Raw genomic sequence first — 24,429 nt, 5'->3', positions numbered from 1 at the left:
CTAACCTGTCTTGTCTTTTATAGTAATTCTTTCCAGCCTTTTTCTATTCTTGCTACTCAGTGTGGTCTGTGGAACAGAGGCATTGGAATCACCTGGGAGGTTGTTTGAAATGCAGAATCTCAGGTCCCACCCCAGACCTTCTGAATCAAAATCTGCATTTTAACAAGATCCTCAGGTGCTTTGTGTTCACAGGAAAGTTAAAGAAGCATTGCTGTAGGCTTGTTTTTATTCTCAGCTAATGTTTATTTCTTGAATGTTATATTTTTATATAACATTCAACTTTCTTAAATACGCTAAACTGTGGCCTTTGTTCTAAGAGGCATCGTAGTTTCCTTGGGCTGCCATAACAAAATACCACAAAGTAGGTAAATATCACAAAGTGGCTTTAAAGAACAGAAATTTACTGTCTCACAGTTCTGGAGGCTAGGAGTTGAATTCAGGGTGTTGACAGGGCCATGTTTCTCTGTCTGCTCTAAGGGCAGATCCTTCTTGTCTCTTCCAGCTCTTGGTAGTCCCAGGTGTCTCTTGGCATTCCTTGCCTTATAGATTGTATCTTCACATGGTGTCTTACTGCTGTGTGACTCTATCTGTTGCTGCCTTTTATAAGTCACCGTCAGAAGGGATTGGGACCCACCCTGTTCCCGTGTGATCTCCTTAACTGATAACATCTTCAAAGAAAGACTTTATTTCCAAAGAGGCACAGGGATTAGGCCTTCAACATATTTTGGGGACTGGGGGCACAATTCAGTCCAAGGGGCTAGGTAAGTCTTGAGAAATGTTCATTAAGACAGCGTTCCCCAAACTTACCCAGTCATAAAAATTACCTTGGAGGTTCTCTTTTGAAGATTTGGGTTTACTTTTTCGTTTTGAATAGCCCTACCCATGCCCAAGCTACATAGTGTCATATGGAAAAGGCATTATGTTCTGACATAAGGCCACTTTTTAGGCCTAGGGTTTTTCTTTCAAAATCTAAACCTATGTAAAATCTTAAAAGATCAATGCATGTAATTGAAGAGTCTAGAATGTTACCTTAAATCAGTAATAAAAATAACACTTTTTCATTGACCCATGATCTACAAGAAATGAGGCCACAGTAAATTCAATAAAAGTGAGATGCTGTACATCAAAAATGATGAGTTTGTTTTGTCTTTGCTTTCTGTTCCCTTTTTTGTTTTTCTTGAGGAACTCTTATGGAACCTGGAATTTATATTGGAAAAAATTGTTTAATTATATACTGTGTTATTTAAAGTGAGTGGATGGTAATCATATCAAATAAATGTAGACTTGAGACCATGCTGATTTGATAGATGAAAAATTTTGTGAACCTAAATAATAATTATTTTGAATTATTGGCATGGATATACAAGAACTTACTAAATGCACTAATTTTACACAAGGGTCTTCATCAGAGGCTTTCTCTGTTTTCTAATTTTGTTAACTTCGCATAAAAGATTTTTTTCCCCTTTATTTTAGGGATTTTATGGAGAGAGATTTGGAGAGGATGTGGTTGAAGTAATCAAGGACTCTAATCTTGTAGACAAATGTAAATTAGATCCTAACAAGGTAAGGTTGACTGGACACTAATGACATATAAGCATATCTTTGAGACCCTCCATATGAATTTTGTTTGAGAAAAACTAAATGATGATTTAGCAGTGAAGAAATGAAGGACTTTTTCTTTTCCCAGGCATATATTCAGATTACCTACGTGGAGCCGTACTTTGACACATATGAGATGAAGGACAGAATCACGTATTTTGATAAAAATTATAATCTTCGCCGTTTCATGTACTGTACACCCTTCACTTTAGATGGTCGTGCCCATGGGGAACTTCATGAACAGTTTAAGCGGAAGACCATTCTGACTACTTCACATGCCTTTCCTTATATTAAAACAAGGGTCAATGTCACTCACAAAGAAGAGGTAAGTCCAAAAAAAAAAAAACCAAACCAGTTCTCATTGAGTCCATTCTAACTCATGGCGACCCTAGATGTGCAGAGTAGAACTGCACTCCATTGGGCTTTCAAGGCTGTGATCTTTTGGAAGTAGATCACCAGGCTTTTCTTTCAAGGCACCTCAGGTGGGTTCAAACTACCAATTTATTGGTTAGTAGTCAAACACTTAACCATTTACACCACCCAGGAACTCCACGTGTAGGGAAGTATAGGCATTAGTGAAATCAGTATATTGGAGCCACCAATGTGGATGTAGCAGAAGATGCGTACCACCTCTCATATGTTAACATACTAGAACTTTACCCATTTTTGAGTCATCCATTTTTAACTTTATCTCAGTCCCTAGTTTACTCTCAGCTTGTTGTTGTTGGTAGGTGCCATCGAGTCAGTTCCGACTCATACTGACCCTATGCACAACAGAACGAAACACCGCCCGGTCTTGAGCCATCCTTAAAATCATTGTTATGCTTGAGCTTATTGTTACAGCCACTGTGTCAATCCACCTCATTGAGGGTCTTCCTCTTTTCTGCTGACCCTGTACTCTGCGAAGCATGATGTCCTTCCCCAGGGACTGATCCCTCCTGACAACATGTCCAAAGTATGTAAGACGCAGTCTCGCCATCCTTGCCTCTAAGCAGCATTCTGGTTGTACTTCTTCTAAGACAGATTTGTTTGTTCTTCTGGCAGTCCATGGTATATTCAGTATTTTTCACCAACACCACAATTCAAAGGCGTCAATTCTTCTTCGGCCTTCCTTATTCATTGTCCAGCTTTCACATGCATATGATGTGATTGAAAATACCATGGCTCGGGTCAGGGGCACCTTAGTCTTCAGGGTGACATCTTTGCTCTTCAACGCTTTAAAAAGGTCCTTTGCAGCAGATTTACCCAATGCGATGCGTCTTTTTTTTTTTTTAATAATTTTTATTGTGCTCTAAGTGAAAGTTTACGGATCAAGTCAGTCACTCACATAGAAACTTATATACACCTTCCTACATACTCCCAATTACTCTCCCACTAATGAGACAGCCCACTCTCCCTCTCCACTCTCTCTTTTCATGTCCATTTCGCCAGCTTCTAACCCCCTCTACCTTCTCATCTCCCTTCCAGGCAGGAGATGCCAACATAGTCTCAAGTGTCCACCTGATCCAAGAAACTCATTCCTCACCAGCATCCCTCTCCAACTCATTGTCCAGTCCAATCCATGTCTGAAGAGTTGGCTTAGGGAATGGTTCCTGTCCTGGGCCAACAGAAGATCTAGGGGCCATGACCACCGGGGTCCTTCCAGTCTCAGTCAGACCGTTAAGTCTGGTCTTTTTATGAGAATTTGGGGTCTGCATCCCACTGCTCTCCAGCTCCCTCAGGGGTTCTCTGTTGTGTTCCCTGTCAGGGCAGTCATCGGCTATAGCCAGGCACCATCTAGTTCTTCTGGTCTCAGGATGGTATAGTCTCTGGTACATGTGGCCCTTTCTGTCTCTTGGGCTCGTAATTAACCTTGTATCCTTGGTGCTCTTCATTCTCCTTTGATCCAGGTGGGTCGAGACCAATTGATGCATCTTAGATGGCTGCTTGCTAGTGTTGAAGGCCCCAGACGACACTCTTCAAAGTGGGATGCAGAATGTTTTCTTAATAGATTTTATGATGCCAGTTGACTTAGATGTCCCCTGAAATCATGGTCCCCAAACCCCTGCCCCTGCTACACTGGCCTTCGAAGCACTCAGTTTATTCAGGAAACTGCTTTGCTTTTGGTTTAGTCCAGTTGTGCTGACCTCGCCTGTATTGCATGTTGTCTTTCCCTTTACCTAAAGTAGTTCTTATCTACCAACTAGTTAGTGAATACCCCTCTCCTACCCTCCCACACTCCCTTCTCTTGTAACCACAAAAGAATGTTTTCTTCTCAGTTTAAACTATTTCTCAAGTTCTTATAATAGTGGTCTTCTATAATGTTTGTCCTTTTGCAACTGACTAATTTCACTCAGCATAGTGCCTTCCAGGTTCCTCCATGTTATGAAATGTTTCACAGATTTCTCACTTTTCTTTATCGATGCACAGTATTCCATGCGTCTTTTGATTTCTTGACTGCTGCTTCCATGGCTGTTGATTGTGGATCCAAGTAAAATGAAATCCTTGACAACTTCAATCTTTTCTCCGTTTATCATGATGTTGCTCACTGGTACAGTTGTGAGGATTTTTGTTTTCTTTATGTTGATGTACAGTCCATACTGAAGGCCGTGGTCTTTGATCTTCATTAGTAAGTGCTTCAAGTCCTCTTCACTTTCAGCAAGCAAGGTTGTGTCATTTGCATAATGCAGGTTGTTAATGAGTCTTCCTCCAATCCTGATGCCCCGTTCTTCTTCATGTAGTCCAGCATACAGATTAAATAGATACGGTGAAAGAATACAACCCTGACGCACACCTTTCCTGACTTTAAACCACTTAGTATCCCCTTGTTCTGTCCAAACAACTGCCACTTGATCTATGTAAAGGTTCCTCATGAGCACAATTAAGAGTTCTGGAATTCCCATTCTTTGCAACATTATCCATAATTTGTTATGATCCACAGTCGAATGCCTTTGCATAGTCAATAAAACACAGGTAAACATCCTTCTGGTATTCTCTGCTTTCAGCCAGGATCCATCTGACATCAGCAATGATATCTCTGGTTCCACATCCTCTTCTGAAACCAGCCTGAATTTCTGGCAGTTCCCTGTCGATACACTGCTGCAGCCGTTTTTGAATGATCTTCAGCAGAATTTTGCTTGCGTGTGATATTAATGATATTGTTCTATAATTTCCACGTTCGGTTGGATCACCTTTCTTGGGAATAGGCATAAATATGGATCTCTTCCAGTCAGTTGGCCAGGAAGCTGTCTTCCATAATTCTTGGCATAGATGAGTGAGTACCTCCAGCACTGCATCTTTTTGTTGAAACATCTCAATTGATATTCCATCAATTCCTGGAGCCTTGTTTTTCACCAATGCCTTCAGAGCAGCTTGGACTTCTTCCTTCAGTACCATCGGTTCCTGATCATATGCCACCTCTTGAAATGGTTGAATATCAACTAATTCTTTTTGGTATAATGACTCTGTGTATTCCTTCCATCTTCTTTTGATGCTTCCTGCGTCGTTTAATATTTTCCCCATAGGATCCTTCACTATTGCAACTCTAGGCTTGAATTTTTTCTTCAGTTTTTTCAGCTTGAGGAACTCTGAGCATGTTCTTCCCTTTTGGTTTTCCATCTCCAGCTCTTTGCACATGTCATTATAATACTTTACTTTGTCTTCTCGAGCCACCCTTTGAAACCTTCTGTTCAGTTCTTTCACTTCATGAATTCTTCATTTTGCTTTAGCGGCTTGATGCTCAAGAGCAAGTTTCAGAGTCTCCTCTGACATCCATCTTGGTCTTTTCTTTCTTTCCTGTCTTTTCAGTGACCTCTTGCTTCCTTCATGTATGATGTCCTTGATGTCATTCCACAACTCGTCCGGTCTTCAGTCACTAGTGTTCAATGCATCAAATCTATTCTTGAGATGGTCTCTAAATTCAGGTGGGATATACTCAAGGTCATATTTTGTTTCTTGTGAACTTTCTCTGGTTTTCTTCAGTTTCAGCTTGAACTTGCATATGAGCAATTGATGGTCTGTTCCACAGTTGGCCCCTGGCCTTGTTCTGACTGATGATATTAAGCCTTTCCATTGTCTCTTTCCACAGATGTAGTTAATTTGATTTCTCTGGGTTCCATCTGGCGAGGTCCATGTGTATAGCCACCATTTATGTTGGTGAAAGAAGGTATCTGCAATGAAGAAGTTGTTGGTCTTGCAAAATTCTATCATTCGATCTCTGGTATTGTTTCTGTCACCAAGGCCGTATTTTCCAACTGTGGATCCTTCTTTGTTTCCAACTTTTCACATTCCAATCACCAGTGATTATCAATGCACCTTGATTGCATTTTCAATCAATTTCAGACTGCAGCAGCTGATAAAAATCTTCTATTTCTTCATCTTTGTCCCTAGTGGCTGGTGCGTAAATTTGAATAATAGTCGTATTAACTGGTCTTCCTTGTAGGTGTACGGATATTATCCTATCACTGACAGTGTTGTACTTCAGGGTAGACTATGGAACGTTCTTTTTGACAATGAATGCAACACCATTCCTTTTCGAGTTACCATTCCCAGTGTAGTAGACTATATGATTGTCCAATTCAAAATGGCCAATACCAGTCTATTTCAGCTCACTAATACCTAGGATATTGATGTTTATGTGTTCCATTTCATTTTTGATGATTTCCAGTTTTCCTAAATTCATACTTCATACATTCCAGGTTCTGATTATTAATGGATGTTTGCAGCTGTTTCTTCTCATTTTGAGTTGCACCACATCAGCAAATGAAGGTCGCGAAAGCTTTATTCCATCCACGTCATTAAGGTCGACTCTATTTTGAGGAGGCAGCTCTAACCCAGTCATCTTTTGAGTGCCTTCCAACCTGGGGGGCTCATCTTCCAGCACTATATCAGACAGTGTTCCGCTGCTATTCATAAGGTTTTCACTGGCTAATGTTTTTCAGAAGTAGACTGCCGGGTCCTTCTTCCTAGGCTGTGTTAGCCTGGAAGTTCAGCTGATATCTGTCCTCCATGGGTGACCCTGCTGGTATCTGAATACCGGTGGCATAGCTTCCAGCATCACAGCAACACACAAACCGCCACAGTACGACAGACTGACAGACAGGTGTGGGCTGCTATAACAGAAATACCACAAATGGATGATTTTAACAAAGAGAAGTTTATTGTCTCACAGCCCCATAGGCTATAAGTCCGAACTCAGGTGCCAGCTCCAGGGGAAGGCTTTCTCTCTCTGGAGGAAGGTCCTTGTCATCAGTCTTCCCTTGATTTGGAAGCATCTCAGCACAGGAACCTCAGGTCCAAAGAATGCACTCTGCTCCCAGCACTGTTTCTTGATGGTACGCTTATGCTTTTTTAAAAAAAAAATTTAATGTTTGTTATTTTCTTTTAAATCAATAGAATATTTTTAAAAGCAGTTTGAAGTTTTCAGAATACTGAGCAGATAGTACAGAGAGGTCCCGTAGATCTGTCTGCTTTCTCCCCCATTCATGTCGTTAGGTACCGTCAAGTTAGTTCCGACTCATAATGACCCCACGCACAACAGAATGAAACACTGCCGAGTCCTGCGCCATTCCCACAATCGTTGCTATGCTTGAGGCCATGGTTGTAGCCACCGTGTCAGTCCATCTCATTGAGGGTCTTTCTCTTTTTTGCTGACTCTCTACCAAACATAATGTCCTTCTCCAGGGACCCGTCCCTCCTGATAACATCTCCAGAGTAAGTGAGACGAAGTCTTGCCATCCTTGCTCTTAAGGAGCATCCTGGCTGCGCTTCTTTCAAGACAGATCTGTTCGTTCTTCTGGAAGTCCATGCATATTCAGTATTCTTCACCAACACAATAATTCAAAGGCATCAGTTCTTTGATCTTCCTTATTCATTGTCCAGCCCTCACATGCATATGTGGCAATTAAAAATACTGTGGCGTGGGTCAGGTGGTCCTCAGAGTGACTTTGTTGCTTTTTAACACTTTAAAGAGGTCTTTTGCAGCAGATTTGCTCAATGCAAGTACATCATTTGATTTCCCCCATTCATAGTTTCCCGTATTTATTAAAATCTTCCACTGGTGTAGTACATTTGTTACAATTGATAAACCAATATTAATGCATTATTATTAACTGAAGTCCATAACGTACCTTAGGGTTTACTCTGTGAATTGTACAGTTCTATGAGTTTTGACAAATGTATATCATGTATCCACAGTTAACATTATCATACAAGATAGTTTCACTGCCCTGAAAATCTCATGCTTTACCTATTCATCATTCCCCCTGAACCCCTGGCAACAACTAATCTTTTTATTGTCTCAATAGTTTTGCCTTGTCCAGAATGTCATATAGTTGGAACTAAGCAGCATAGCTTTTTTAGATCGGCTTCTTTCAGTAAGCAATATGCATTTGAGGTTCCTCCATGTCTTTGTGTAGCTACATAGCTGACTTCTTTTTATCTCTAATATTCCATTGTATAGATATAGCACAGTTTGTTTATCCATTCACCTTTGAAGGATACTCTGGTTGCTTCCAATTTTGACAATTATGAATAGAGCTGCTGTAAACATTTACATGCAGGTGTTTGTGTGGACAAACATTTTGAATTCATTTGTGTAAATACCTAGGAGTGTGATTGCTGTATCATATGGTAAGACTATGTTTAGTTTTGTAAAAATTTGCCAAACTGTATCCAAAGTGGCTATACCATTTGGCATTCCCACCATTAATGAATGAGAGTTCCTGTTGCTTGTCACCATTGGGTATTGTCAGTGTTTTGCAGTGTAGCCTTTGTGGTGGGTGTATAGTGGTATCTTGTTTTAATTTGTATTTCCCTCATGACATATGGAAGTCTCTGAGTGGTGTGAACGGTTATGTGCCCAGCGGCTAAGTGAAAAGTTAGTTTGAGTCCACCCAAAGGTGCCTCAGAAGACAGGCCTGACAACTCACTGCTGAAAAATCAGCCACTGAAAACTCTATGGAGCACAGTTCTCCTTGGACACATGTGGCGTCATCATGAGTCTGAATGGACTTGATGGCAACAGGTTTGGGTTTATTTGGTCTTTTAATGACATACTATGTTGAGCATATTTTCATTTGCTTATTTTCTATCTTCTTTGGTAAGCTGTCTGTTCAGATCCTTGTCCATTTTTAGTTGTGTTGTTTGTTTTCTTATTGTTTTAAGAATTCTTTGTGTATTTTGGAAACAAACCATTTATCAGATAATGTGTTTTGAAAATATTTTCTTCCAGTCTGTTTCTTTTCATTCTCTTAACAGTGTTTTTTGCAAACCAGAAGTTTTTTATTTTAGTAAAACTTAATTATTTTTCCATGAATTATTCTTTTGATGCTGTATCTGAAAAGTCATGGTCAAACCCAAAGTCACCTAGATTTTCTTCTCTGTTATATTCTAAAAGTTTTATAATTTTGCCTTTTACATTTAGGTTTGTGATCCATTTGGTGTTATTTTTTTGTTTTGTTTTTTCCCGTTTGTAAACCTTTTCTTGTTTCTTTACACTAGTGGTCTCATATAGTATATGTTCTTCTGTGAGTGATTTATTTCACTCAGCATAATTTTTTTAATGTCCTCCAGATTCATCCATGTTGTGACATGTTTCACGGATTTGTCATTATTCTTTATTGTTACATAGTATTCATTGTGTGTACTAGGGTAAGTCAAGAAGTATTGCTGCTAGGGTTCTAATTCATATATGCATGAACATGTTTGAACATGTCTCTGCGATCAGTGGATGGCTGCAGACAAGTTCTCTCCGTAATTGTTCGGGTGCTTTAAAAAAAAAAAAAAGAATACGTTTTGTGCCATGGGAAAAAAAAAAAAGATTTTGTGGTCAGGGCTAATAATCAAATTTTTAACAAAATTCAAGCGAATGTCTTCCCAATTCATTGAAGCTTTGCAAAAAGTTTATGGGAATGCTGCCCCACATAAAAGTTTTTAGATGAATCAAGCATTTTAAGGAAGGTTGGGAAGACCTCAAGAATGCGCCAAGAGAGGGAAGACTGCTCATAAGGTTATGGCAGTGTTATTTGAGATTCCAAAGGGGTAATCTTGATAGATTTTCTTGAAGGACACAGGATGATCACAGGGGGTTATTATGGAAAAGTTCTAAGAAAATTGAAAAGTGCATTGGTGAGAAAAAGGGCCAGGAAAGTTGCACCGAGGAATTATTTTTCCTCACAACACTGCACCTGCCCATTTTTCAAGGGTAGGAAGGGCTGTCCTACGAGAATATCATTGGGAAACCTTACCCTATCCACCCTACAGCCCTGATCTTGCCTCTTCAGACAAGTTTTGTTCTCAAAACTCAAAGAACTTTTAAAAGGAATGCCATTTGAGTCCCTTGAGGATGCAAAAACTGCTGTTTTGATATAGTGTAAGTCAAAAAGCACAGAATCCTTCGGGGAAAGGTTAGAGGGATGGAAATACCACCATCAGAAATTTGTAGACCTATGTGGAGTATATGTCAAGAAACAATAGCATCTCGTTTTGATATTTTCATTTAATAAAGGTTTCTATGATTTTGTAGCAATACTTTTTGACTTACCTTCGTATGTACCACAGTGTATTAATCCGTTCATCTGTTCATGGGCACTGAGGTTGTTTCCACCTTTTTGCTTTTGTGAATAATGCTGCAGTGAACATGGGTGTATGTATGTGTATTTGTGTCACAGCTCTTATTTCTTTGGGATATGTACCTAGGACTGCAACTGCTGGTTCATACGGTATTTCTATTTCTAACTTTGTAAGGAAGCATCATACCATTTTACATTCCCACCAGCAGTGTGAAAGAGTTCCAGTCTCTCCACAACTTCTCTGACATTTGTTGTTATCTCTGGAAAGCGAGCCCCCAAACGCTACCGCCAGCCCCCTACAGTCGTGCTAGGGGATCTGGCCTGCAGGGCGCCAGTTCCAGCTGAGTCAGGTCCGGCAACTCCTCGCTGCCTTTGAATTGTCTCTCCCTCTTCCTCTCACTCTGGTTTCTTAACTTCGCCTTTGATGTTCAGCGCTCTTAGCTTGTCATATATAGAATTGATTCACTTATTTTTTTTGGCACTTTGTTGTAAGAGGGACCACCTGAAGTGTCCGACTACTCTACCATTTTGGCTCCGCCTCTGGAATAGGGTCATATTTAGACCTTCTTTGATTTGTTTTATCATAGTTTTATAGTTTTCCTCGTATAGATTGTGTACATATTTTTTAGATTTATTCCTAAATTCTTCATCTTTTTTTTATTGCTGCTAATATAAATGGTGTTGTGCTTTTAATTTCAAATTCCAGTTGTTCATTGCTGGTATGTAGGAAAGCACTTGAGTTTTGTAAATTAGGCTTATATCTTACAACCTTTGCTATAATCACTTATTAGTTCCAGGAGTTTTTTTTTTTTATAGATTCTTTGGAATTTTCTACATAATCATGTCGTCTATATACAGACAGTTGTATTTCTCTCTTGCCAATCTGTATACCTCTTATTTCACTTTCTTGTCTTGTTGCATTTGCTAGGACTTCCAGTACAATGTTGAATAGGAGTGATTAGAGGGGACATTCTTGCCTTGGTCCCAGTCTTAGAGAGAAGACATCTGGTTTCTCACCATTAAGTATGATGTTAACTGTAGGTTTTTTCTAGCTGGTCTTTATCAAGTTGAGGAAGTTTCCCACTATACTGAGTTTGCTGAGAGTTTTTATCATGAGCAGGTGTTGGGATTTGTCAGATGCTTTTTCTGTATCTATTGATACGATCATATGATTTTTCTTCTTTAGCCTGTTGGTATGATGGATCACATTAACTGATTTTTGAAAGCTGACCCAGCCTTGCATACCTGGGATAAATCCCACTTCTTCATGATATATATTTATATAGTGTTGGATTCAATTTGCTAATAATTCAGCTTATGCTTTAAAAGGTTGGTTTTTTTCATTTAAGAATCCAAAGTTTGGAATTTTATTGTTAGATAAAGCTTTATAATGGGCCTCTGCTTTTTTTTCTAGTTTTAATTTACTGTATGTAAAGCTCATTAAATAACTTTCCATCAGTACACTGACCTAATTAATAGGTACTCTTTCACCTAGATCATCTTGACACCAATTGAAGTTGCTATTGAAGATATGCAGAAGAAGACACAGGAGTTGGCATTTGCAACACATCAGGATCCAGCAGATCCCAAAATGCTTCAGATGGTACTCCAGGGATCTGTGGGCACAACAGTGAATCAGGTCAGTGTTTTCTGCTAGCACTGTATGATTTACATTATAAATGGAATTTGAAATAATTATTATACTTTACAAAGATCACAAATATGCTAAACCAAGGGGAAGGATATGTGTTAGAAGTGGTTGCAGTATAATGAGGGTAAACTAAAAAACAAGTTTGTTTTTTTTTTTAAGTGTCTCAGTTGTTAAGGTATTCACAACTGACTTCAATGTTATTATGTTTTCCTACCTATCTGCTCTTATCTGTTCTATTAAGAAAGAATTGATTCACTTAAAATGACCTTTCCTTAGGAAGCTTGTACTGAAAGAATAACAGAAAAATATTTACCTGTGTTTTATTGACTATGCAAAGGCATTCAACTGTGTGCAGTGTAATAATTTATGGATAACATTGCAAAGAACGGGAATCCCAGAACACTTAATCATGCTTATGAGGAACCTGTACATACACCAGGAAACAGTTGTCTGAACAGAACAAGGACATACTGCGTGGTTTAAAATCAGAAAAGGTGCATGTCAGGGTTGTATCCTTTCGCCGTATTTATTCAGTCTGTATGCTGAGCAAATAATACAAGAAACTGCACGATATAAAGAAGAGCATAGCATCAAGATTGAAGGAAGATTCTTTAACAACCTGCAGTATGCAGATGACACAGCCTCGCTTGCTGATAGCTAAGAGGACTTGAAGCAGTTACTGACAAAGATCAAAGACTACAGCCTTCAGTATGGATTATACTTCAATGCAAAGACAACAAAAATCCTCACAACTGGACCAATAAACAACATTATAATAAATGGAGAAAAGATTGAAGTTGTCAAGTATTTTGTTTTACTTGGATCCACAGTCAATGCCCATAGAGGCAGCAGTCAAGAAATCGAATGACATCTTGCATTGGGCAATTTCTGCTGCAAAAGACCACTTTAAAGTGTTAAAACGCAAAGATGTCACTTTGATAACTAAGGTGCACCTGACCCAAGCCATGATATTTTCATTCGCCTCATGTGCATTCGAAAGCTGAACAATGAATAAGGAAGACCAAAGAAGAATTAATGCCTTTGAATTATGGTGTCGGCGAACAATGTTGAATATACCATGGACTTCCAGAAGAACGAAAGATCTGTCTTGGAAGAAGTACACCCAGAATACTCCTTGGAGGTGAGGATGGTGAGGCTTTCTCTCACATACTCTGAACATGTTATCAGGAGGGACCAGTCCCTGGAGAAGGACATCATGCTCAGTAAAGTAGAAGGTCATCAAAAAAGAGGACCCTCGATGAGATGGATTAACACAGTGGCTGCAGCAATGGGCATAAGCATAGCAACAATTGTGAGGATGGCACAGAACCAGGCAGTGTTTCGTTCTGTTGTGTGTAGGGTCACTATGAGTCAGAATTGACTCGACAGCACCTAACAACAAAAACACTGAAAGAATGTCACCTAAAAAGGAGGGCTCATTTTCAGAGCTTTTTTTATAGATGTATATGTGAACTTCCACTACCAAATAAGCGATATGGAATCATATTGAAAAATTTAATAATATGTAACACAAGATATTGTTGTTATATGTGATTAGAAACCATCCCCAGTATCTCATTTTATTTGGTTCATTCAGATTATTTTGCTAATCGTTTTAGGCGTAGCCTCAATCTTTCGAAATATTCCAAGGTAAGGGAAAATTCAGAAGGGTTTCGATTAAGATTTCACGTAGTATGTCTTAACCATTTTTTAGGTTAAAGGAACAAAGCCAAAAAATTCTCTACTAAAACTGAAGTAAACACTCTGAGGTCTTTACCTCCTAAAAACACATATGATTTAGAGGCTTTACCTTCAAAAGATGCAAGTTATTTACAAAAGACCATCTTCTTCAAACTTACAGTGTCAGGAACACATTTAAAATACTGGGGGAAGGTGTATTAGCAAAATCAAGTCTGATGATAGTGGATTGGCAGATGTAATGGTCTGACAACATTTACCTCTAGGATAAATTAAAGAATGTAACCAATGCAAGAGAAACTGCATTAATGAACACAGTGTAGTCAGTCCTTGACCGTATTCTGTTTCTTTAAGGAATGAAATTATAAGAAGTTAATTTCAGTAGGCAATATAGATATTTGACATTAGGAAAAACTAAAAACATATTGCCAGAGTCTGTCTCTGAAGAGTTTTAATATAGGCATAGATATATATACTCCAGGCTTATTAAGTGTAGCCATCCCAGTGCTAGGAAAAATCACTTGGGTAAATTCAGTGTTTGAGTTTTAAAGAAAAAAACACACTTCTTATTTTATTTTCTTATTTTACAGGGGCCATTGGAAGTTGCCCAGGTTTTCCTATCAGAAATACCCAGTGACCCAAAGCTCTTCAGACATCATAATAAACTGCGACTCTGCTTCAAAGATTTTACTAAAAGGTATTCAAGGCTTTCTGCATAAAGATCTTCAAATTGAAAATGTTTCATGCTACAGTACAGCATAAGGGTCTTAAGGGACCAGTGAAAAGAGAAAATATAAGAAATTGTTCACAATGAGAAATAATTTATGTATAATTTACTATTCTTTAGTAGCAAATACTGATTCTCTCCCTACACACCCTTATTATGCCATATTTTTAAAGATTAGACAAACCAATGCTCAGGAGTTTCTTAAACCTGAGAATATTATTAGACAATCTGACTTTAAGGCTATTATTTATTGTAAACCTTCAGTATGTGATTTTCCACTTCCCTTCCTTCAAGAAACATACAAGGAACAAACTTGGAAGCAAAAGATCTGTGCTCAAATCCTGACCTATCGTTGTATCTCCTTTTCCACGTCACTTAATCTCTATAATCCTCAGTTTTCTGATCTATAAAATAAGGATAATAATATCTACCTCCTATAAGGTGGTTGCGCAAATTAGCTGAAGTAATATATGGATGTGTTCGGGGTTCCCAAGCCCCTCTCTGGGTTCAGTGAGTCACTAGGAAGACTGATAGAATTCAGCATATGGTTGTACTCATGGTAAACGTTTATTACAGTGAGAGGATGCAGAACAAAATCAGCAAAGGGAAAAGGTGCATGGGGTATAGTCTGGTAGAAACCAGGCGTGAGCTTCCAAGGCTTCTCTCTCAATGGAGTCACACAGGATGTGCTTAATTACTTCAGTAAGGAGTTATGACAAGATGTGTAAAATGTTGTCTACCGGGGAAGTCCAGTAGAGACTCAGTGCCAAGTTTACTGGAAACTTGTCACATAGATACCCTCTGCCTGACACATACCAAATTGCAGACTCCCAGAAGGAAAGCAGGTGTTTGACATAAGCCATATTATTTGTATAAACACTCTTATCTATTCTGGGAATGATGGGAACCCTCCCAAAATCTAAATTCCCAGTTGCTAGCCAAGAGCCACCCTTGGAAGAAGGCCTTCCTGAGGATATCAGTCTCAGGCCTGCTATGTTAACTCTTTTCTGCCAGTGGGAAAATTTGTAGGTTAATACTTGGTACAAAATAAATAGGTGTTAAATAAATGTTAAATTTTGAATCAATGGGGGAAAACAGTCATTTATCAACTTGATCCTTGATTTTTGCCTTACTAGCATTATGTGAAACAGAATGATTAATTCTACTTGACGATGTCAGGGAAGATTTCACACAGCAGTTGACACTTGATATGGACCTTGGAGGATGAATATTAGTTTTTGAGGCAGAAAAATGGTGAAAGATTATCCCAAATAGAATAGCATGAGAAAGTTCAGAGTCTGCTTTGGGAATGACAAGTAGTCAAATGAAGCTGGAACCATGGAATATATGAATACAAGTAGTCAAATGAAGCTGGAACCATGGAATATATGAATACAAGTAGTCAAAGAAAGACTGGAAAAGTAGATTAGGACCAGACTGAAAGGGGCTTACATACCAGTAAGTAAAAGACTTGATAGTCACCTAACAAAGCAGCATCAGGGCCATACTGAGAGCACAGTCTTTGACTCCCTAGGAATTGTGGTTTCTCTTACAAAACATTCATTGAATGGGTTTATTAGGGATGGAAATAATTTTTGTTTGTCATCAGAAAAATATAGATATGCTAATTTGTTCAAGTATTTTGAGGTGGTATCTTCCTTGTTATTTCAATTGTTGTCGTTGTTGTTAGGTGCCGTCGAGTCGGTTCCGACTCATAGCAACCTTACGCAGAACAGAACGAAACGCTGCCTGGTCCTGAGCCACCCTTACGATCATTGTTATGCTTGAGCTCATTGTTGCAGCCACTGTGTCAATCCACCTCGTTGAGGGTCTTCCTCTTTTCCGCTGACCCTGTACTCTGCCAAGCATGATGTCCTTCTACAGGAACTGATCCCTCCTGACAACGTGTCCAAAGTATATAAGATGCAGTCTCACCATCCTTGCTTCTAAGGAGCATTCTGCTTGTACTTCTTCCAAGACAGATTTGTTCATTCTTTTGGCAGTCCATGGTATATTCAATATCCTTCGCCAACACTGCAGTTTAAAGGCGTCAGTTCTTAGGTCTTCCTTATTCATTGTCCAGCTTTCACATGCATATGATGGGATTGAAAACACCATGGCTTGGGTCAGGCACACCTTAGTCTTCAAGGTGACATCTTTGCTCTTCAACGCTTTAAAGAGGTCCTTTACAGCAGATTTGCACAATGCAACGCGTCTTTTGATTTGTTGACTGCTGCTTCCATGGCTGTTGATTGTGGATCCAAGTAAAATGAAATCCTTGACAACTTCAATCTTTTCTCCGTTTATCATGATGTTGCTCACTGGTACAGCTGTGAGGATTTTTGTTTTCTTTATGTTGAGGTGCAGTCCATACTGAAGACTGTGGTCTTTGATCTTCATTAGTAAGTGCTTCAAGTCTTGTTCACTTTCACCAAGCAAGGCTGTGTCATTGGCATAACGCAGGTTGTTAATGAGTCTTCCTCCAATCCTGATGCCCTGTTCTTCTTCATATAGTCCAGCTTCTTGTATTATTTGCTCAGCATACAGGTTAAATAAGGTTAAATAGGTATGGTGAAAGACTACAACTGTGACACACACCTTTCCTGACTTTAAGCCAATCAGTATGTTATTTCAATAGCTATCCTGAATTCTTAGCAATTTCTCCTATGTGAACATGGTAAACATCTAAAAGAAAAACTTCAACAGAATTCTGAGGTTTTAGAATCTGATGATTGGACCAGATGGCCATATAGGATTGGTCTTAGGAAATAACAGAAGACATAGCTCCTAATGTATGGAGTAGTTGAGCTGTGGTAGTAGAACAACAATACCTGTCTCACACCTGTGGAGTTGACATATTTCTAGCATTAATTTTATTATTTAGGAGATTTTATTTTAAAAAATCAACAAACAACTGTGCCGTCATCATGAGCCAGATGATCTCAGAACAATACTTACTTTAGATCATTGTTGTCATCGTTGTTAGGTGCTGTTGAGTCGATTCCGACTCATAGCAACCCCATTTACGACAGAACAAAACACTGCCTGATTCTGCGCCATCCTCACAATTCTTGCTGTGCTTTTCTCCATTGTTGCAGCCACTGTGTCAGTCCATCTCGTTGAGGGTCTTCCTCTTATTCGCTGACCCTCTTCTTTACCAAGCATGGCGTCCTTCTCCAGGGACTGATCCCTCCTGATAACATGTCCAAAGTATGTGAGATGTAGTCTCGCCATCCTTGCTTCTAAGGAGCATTCTTGTTGTACTTCTTCCAAGACAGATTTGTTCATTTTTGGCAGTCCAGGGTATATTGGTATATTCAGTATTCTTCAGCAACACCACAATACAAAAGCATCAGTTCTTCACAGGTCTTATTCATTGTCCAGCTTTCGCATGCACATAAGGCGATTGAAAACACCATGGCTTGGGTCAGGCGCACCTTAGTCCTCAAGGTGACATCTTTGCTTGTCAGCACTTTAAAGAGGCCTTTTGTAGCCTTTAGGTCATAGACATTTAGTAATAGATAATCAGATACATCTTTTCTAGTTATTGTCTTAGAATATTTTACCATGACTCCAATTCTAAAAAAGTATCTTCCTGTTAGTATGTCTTTGCTATAGGGTAATGAATTCTGTAGTCAACAGATCTCCTGACATATTAGTGTCTATAAAGAAGGTTTTTCCCCTTAAACAAAACAACCCCCCAAAAAGTAACCAACTCCCCCCAAAAATATATAAGCCTTACAAAGAAAGTCATAGCCAATACTAAATTTTTATTTTTGTATACTATTTTTCATTTTTTATGCCGGTATACAAATATATTTTACCATATGTCTTAGACATCTAGTGCTGCTATAACAGAAATAACACAAGTGGATGGCTTTAACAAAGGGAAGTTTATGTCCTCAGAGTAAAGTAGGCTAAAAGTCCAAATTCAGGCGTCAGCTCCAGGGGAAGGCTTTCTCTCCCTGTCGGCCTTCTAACGAATGTTCCCCTGGACTTGGAGCTTCTCTGCACAGGGCCCCGGATCTAAAGGATGCACCCTGCTCCCGGCTCTGCTTTTTCGGTGGTATGAGGTCCCCCGTCTCTCTGCTAGCCTCTCTCTTGTATATCTCAAGAGATTGCCTCAAGACACAATCCAATCTTGCAGAGTGAGTCCTGCCTTACTAATACAGCTGCTGCCCATTCTCCCTCATTGACATCATAGAGTCAGGATTTACAACATACAGGAAGATCACACAATACCAGGAATCATGGAGAAGCCAAATTGATTCAGACATTTCTGGGGGGGACATAATTCAATCCATGACACCATAGTTTAGTCATAATATGCATATAACCTAAACATATTTTCCAATAAAACAATTATTGCAATAATATAAGTTGTATTATTCCATCAAGTTAATATGCTGCAAATTTCTATATCCCTATTACTTGAATTTAATGTGGTGTAGTAGGCACAAATGGTTAAGTGTGCAACTACTAGTGGAAAGGTTGGTGGGTTGAACCCACCCAGAGGCACCTGAAGGACAGCCTTGGTGATCTGCTTCTAAAAGGTCACAGCTTTAAAAACCCTATGGAGCAGTTTTACTCTGCACACATGGGATTGCTATAAGTTGGAATTGACTAGACTGCAGTAAACAACAAGAAGTTAACACCACAGTGGATTTTTTTCTTTTGTTGAAGTATTCCTTTAGGATAACATTTCCAGCATGATACTACGGAGCTAAAGTGCATGAACATTTTTATTGGTTCTTAATATGTAGTGTATTCCAAAAAAGGTTATAAGCATTTACATTGCACCAAGAATTAAGAATGTAAATGTACTAGTCTCAGTACTCCTTGCTATAAATAATGCCATTTAAATAGGGTGTGTTTGCTAATCAGTTTTAAGTGGTATTCAGTTTGCATTTCTTTTTTTACTAAAAAAATTAATCATGTTTACTTTTTATATTTTTGGATTTTGTCTTTTAAAATTTAGTTTACTTAAATATTGAATAGATTAAAATATACTTATAACATTTGCTATTAAAGAATAAGAAGATACAAAGTATGTTCCTACCACCCAGCTTAAGAAATAGAACATTATCATTACTTTGAGGTCCCCTCCTGATGTATCCTCCTCTGATCTCATCTCCCTGCCTTCCTTCAGAAGTAACCACTGTCCTGAATTGCATATTTATAATTTCTTGCTTGTCTTTATAGTTTTGTCATAAATGGATATATATATAAAAAAAAAAAGGTTAACGCTAAACATTTATTTATTTATTTTAAATGTTTAGTCTTGAATGTCTTTTTAACTTTATGTAAATGAAGTGACCGTATATTTTCTCCTGTGACTTGCTATCTTCGGTGTTTACTAGATCCCAGCACCCAGTGCCGTCCAGTCGATTCCGACTCATAGCGACCCTATAGGACAGAGTAGAACTGCCCCGTAGAGTTTCCAAGGAGCGCCTGGCGGATTTGAACTGCCGACCCATTGGTTAGCAGCCGTAGCACTCAACCACTACGCCACCAGGGTTTCCTGTTCACTAGATATGTATATGATAATAAATGTTGCTACAGTTAATTTATTTTCATCCTTTACATTGTGTGAATATGCCACAATTTATTCTTATTCTGTTGGTGGGTAGTTTAGTTGTTTCTGGGTTTTTGTTTTTTTGGAGTTATAAACAATACTACACAAATAGTTCTCTACCAGTTTCTGTATGCACATGTGCAAGAGGTTTTCTAGGCCTTTCACCAAAGATTATTGGTGCTGGGCCATAGGTTCAACTTTATTAGATAATGCCACTTCTTTTTCCAAAGTGGGTGAGACAAATTTACATTCCTATCAAGTAATGTTTGAGAAGGTTCCTGTTGCCACATATCCTACCAGTACTTAATATTGTCTAAGATTTTAACTTGGACCAGTCTGGTGGGTGTGAAATGATATGTGATTATGGATTAAATTCTTATTTCTCTGATTACCAAAGAGATTGAACATTTTGTCATTGTACGTTAGACATTCCTATTTCCTCTTCTGTAAAGTTACATGTTCAAGCCCTTTGCCCTTTTCTTATGAGACTGTCTTTTCCTTACTGATTTCTAAGAGTATTTATATATTCTGGATGTTAATGCTTTATCACTTATAAGTGTGTCTCAAATATTTTCTCTGAATTTGAGGCTTATCTTGTTACTCTTTTTTTTTTTTTTTTTTTACAAATAGAAGTTTTTAAATTTAATATAGTCAAATGATTTAATTTATTTCCCATATGGCTAGTATTTTTTGTGTCTTGTTTAAATTATTTTTTACTCTGAGGTCACAATGATAGTCTACAATATTTGTCTTCTCAAAGCCAATATAATGGTACCTCTAAAAGTCAATGTAAATTAAAGAGGAGAGAGTTACAAAAGTCTTACTTTCTACCTTTTTTTTTAAATCCATTTGCATTGATTCTTGTGTATGGTTCAAGGTAGAGATCCACTTTGAATTTTATTTTGTCCATTAGTTGGATATGATATGAGGTAGGGGTCAGGTTTCTTTCCCACGTGGAGAGCCACTGGCCCAGCAGCACGTAGTTAGAGTTTGCCCTTCCTTCACTGCTTTGCAGTGTCATCACTGTCATAAATCAAATGCCCATGTTTGTTTGGGTCTTTTTCTGGGATCTCTGTTCTCTTCCATTCCTCTCTTTTCTCTCCTTGAGCCAATATCATGCTGTCTTAAGTTAATGTAGCTTTATAATAAGTCTTGATATCTGATAGAGTAATTCCTCCCCCCTTATCCTTGCTCAAGGACTGTTTTTTGTGCTTTCCCTATCCATATAAATCTTAAATTGTAGAGTCAATTTATCACTCCTTGCCCCCTAAAAAAAAAAAAAACCTAAATCTATAGATTAATTGGAAGAGAATTGAAATTTTTATAACTTCGACTCTCCCGGTTCTTGAATATGGTACATTCCTTCATTTACATAGATCTGTTAAATTTCTTTATGTTGTTTTAAATTTCTGTGTTGGCCTTGTATGTCTTTTCATTTATTCTTAAGTATTTGATACCCGTATGCTTTTGTATATGGTTTCTTTTAAAATTATATTTTCTGTTTGTTGGTATATAGAAGTGCAGTTGAGTTTTATATGTTAATTTTAATCACAGCATTGTCAGACTTCTCAGTTCTAGTAATTTATCTATAGAACCTTTTTCTTGTCTTTCAGTGGTGATTAGGACCTCCAGTACTGTATCAAATAGGAATATTGATAGAGGGCATCATTTTCTAGTTCTCGATCTAGAAGAAAATGTTTTCACCTTTGAGTATATTTGCTGTAGGTTTTTTAGTAGATATTTTTCATTAGGTGAAGAAAGTTCCCACCTATTTGTAGTTATGCTCATAGTTTTTATCATGGCAGGTTTTGTAATTTTATCAAAAAGTTTTTTCTGTATTTGCTTTGATCTTTTAATATTGTGAGTTACATATATTGATTTTCTGTTAATTTCACCTTTCATTTATTCCAGGGATAAACATCTTGGTCATGGTATATATGTGTGTTTGTGTGTGTTTTTAACACATTGGCTGAACAATTTCCTATTATCTAGGAGTTTCACAACTCTTTATAAGTGAGAGAAAAAAGTATAATTTTTTCTTATAGCCCTTATTAGGTTTTGGCATTCAGCCTTGATAAATGAGATGAGAACTGTTCTCTAAGAATTGTTTGTTTGTTTGTTTTTCCTATGCTCTGGAATAATTTTTTTATATACTATGAAATAATTGTGCTACATTGGGATTATTTATTCCCAGAATATTTAGTAGAACTTGAATGTTGGTGTTCCTTTGTGGATAGATTTGTGACTTTACCGATTCAACTTATTGAATGGTTTTAGGATTATTTGTGCATTTTTTTTTTTTTAATTCAGTCTGTTTTGGTATATTAGTTTATCTAGAAAAGTATAATTTCAGATTTGTATTAAATTGTACATAATATCCTCTCTGTCTGTTTTAATCTCTGCTGTATTTGTGGTTATGCCCCATTTTTAATTTCTAATAGGAGATACTTAGGTTTCCCATTTCTTACTAAAAGTTAGTTTTTTCCCCCCAAAGAACCAATTGTTACATTTTTTGTTTCTGTCATATTTTTAGATTTCATAAGTTTATTTTCTTCTTTATACTCCAAGTTTGTTCTGTTTTTTTTAAGTTGCTTACCTCTTTAATTTTAGCCGTCTTTTGTAACATATAGGCATCTAAGGTTATACATTTTTCTCTAAGTATCATTTTAGCTGTGTTCGCAAGTGTTGATATATAGTTTTTTTTACATCCTTTCCTTATGTATCTATTGGAGTCCTCATGTTTTTCTTAAATATTTGAATATGTCAGAGAAAGGATTGTTATCAAGATCCATTAATTTAAGAAACATTTGAACACAGATAAGTAAAGCACTGTGTCAGGTGCCATTGGTGCTACATAAATGAATATTATTATATCCCTTAAAGAGCTTCTGGTCTATGGGCGATATGTGAAAAAAGGGGAAGGGACCTTCGGATTTCGTATTAAAAAAATAATTTGCAATTAAATGAAAACTGTAAGTGAATGTTTATTAAAAAACTCAGTTGATTATTCGTTCCCTACCTTATACCTAAACCAAAAGAGGATATTTAACATTCAGCCAAAACAATGTCCCCATCATGATGAATATATATGAATATATATATATACACACACACACATACATATATATATATACATATACCACTAAACTCTCAGACTAGGCCAGAAGAAATCTTTTGATAATACACTGTTTTTCCTAGGTGTGAGGATGCCTTAAGAAAAAATAAGAGCTTAATTGGGCCAGATCAAAAGGAATATCAAAGGGAACTGGAGAGAAACTATCATCGCCTTAAAGAGGCCTTACAGCCTCTGATAAACAGAAAGATCCCTCAGTTGTACAAGGCAGTATTGCCTGTCACCTGCCACAGGTATGCTTACATTTCTATTATTTTAGAGATCTTTAAAAAATGAGATTTACTTTTCGGATAGTATTTCTTGTAACTTTTCTCATTATCACGTGGATTCAGATATTGTTCCCTAAACAGATTCAACTAGTAAAGGCTTTCATTGTCTATAAATTAGTTGGTCTGCAAGATAAAAGTTAGTCGTAATTTGAGAATCATAAAGTTGCATTAGCACTCATAGTAACCAGGATACCACACGTAATAAGCTTAGCCTTCTAAAACTGTTCCTTTTAAACTTCTGTCATACTTTGTGGCACTTTTGTGAAAGAATTCACTAGAATGTGTCAGGCATTAGGCATTCATTTCCCTTAGCCATGACAGTAAATGGTATACAGTATGTTCTTCCAGATTTGTACTGAAGCAGGCAACCCCAGTGAGTATCAAGAAGGCGTCAGTATTTTTCTCCACTTTCTAAGTATGACAAATCAAATCAGAAATAGAGATAACTTGGAATTTTCTAGAACTTGAAATTTTCTCAGCTTGTACAACTAGAATCCTAGTTCTACTTGAGCAGGTAATTTAATTTTTAGATTTGTCCTCTGTATAATGAGATGATAGTATTTACCACGAAGAGTTGTTGGGAGATGAAATGCCATTATGGATGTAAAGTTCCTAGGACAGTGCATAAATCTCACTTCTTAGCCCCTGAGTTCTGGAAGGGGCATAAAAAAAAACCCAGTGCCGTTTTTGAGTGGATTCCGACTCATAGCGGCCCTATAGGACAGAGTAGAACTGCCCCATAGAGTTTCCAAGGAGTGCCTGGCAGATTTGAACTGCCGACCCTTTGGTTAGCAGCCATAGCACTTAACCACTATGCCACCAGGGTTTCCGGAAGGGGCATACTTGATAAAAATAAACCGTCTTTTTTTTTCACGTTTAAAAAAAACAAATGTACACACATCTACTGAACTATTGTCACACTTATATTTTACCACCACCTTCTTTGATTTAATAATAGTAAAGCTATTAAGTTACAATTATCTGATAAATTAATATTTGTAAGGCCTTTGAAGTTGCTTATATGAAAACAGTGTTGATGCATGATATACCATACTGGAAGACAAAGTTAAACTGGGTATTTAATTTACCTGGGAATTAGTCCCTGCTCTTCAGTTAAAAAAAAAAAAAATTTTTTTTTTTTTCTTCAGTTATCAAGGAGCCATGGTGGCACAGTGGCTAAGTGCATGGCTGCTAACTGAAAGGTTGGCGGTTTAAAGCCAATAACCAC

The 24,429-nt window shown here is 37.7% G+C and overlaps 1 protein-coding gene across 4 annotated transcripts in view; it reads left to right on the top strand.

Moving 5' to 3' along the window:
- The window catches only part of DOCK7 (dedicator of cytokinesis 7), a 271,372-nt gene that overhangs the window by 242,351 nt on the left and 4,592 nt on the right, over positions 1-24,429 (top strand). For all 4 annotated transcript variants that reach the window (XM_064282069.1, XM_064282072.1, XM_064282070.1 and 1 more), the window contains 5 exons: positions 1,474-1,563; positions 1,688-1,924; positions 11,644-11,787; positions 14,088-14,194; positions 22,998-23,165. In XM_064282069.1, the coding sequence (XP_064138139.1) occupies positions 1,474-1,563; positions 1,688-1,924; positions 11,644-11,787; positions 14,088-14,194; positions 22,998-23,165 (746 nt within the window). The remainder of the gene's footprint in view (positions 1-1,473; positions 1,564-1,687; positions 1,925-11,643; positions 11,788-14,087; positions 14,195-22,997; positions 23,166-24,429) is intronic.

This window comes from Loxodonta africana, chromosome 3 (assembly GCF_030014295.1).
Source record: "Loxodonta africana isolate mLoxAfr1 chromosome 3, mLoxAfr1.hap2, whole genome shotgun sequence".
Lineage (NCBI taxonomy): Eukaryota > Metazoa > Chordata > Mammalia > Proboscidea > Elephantidae > Loxodonta > Loxodonta africana.
This window is presented reverse-complemented; position numbering and strand designations above follow the sequence as displayed.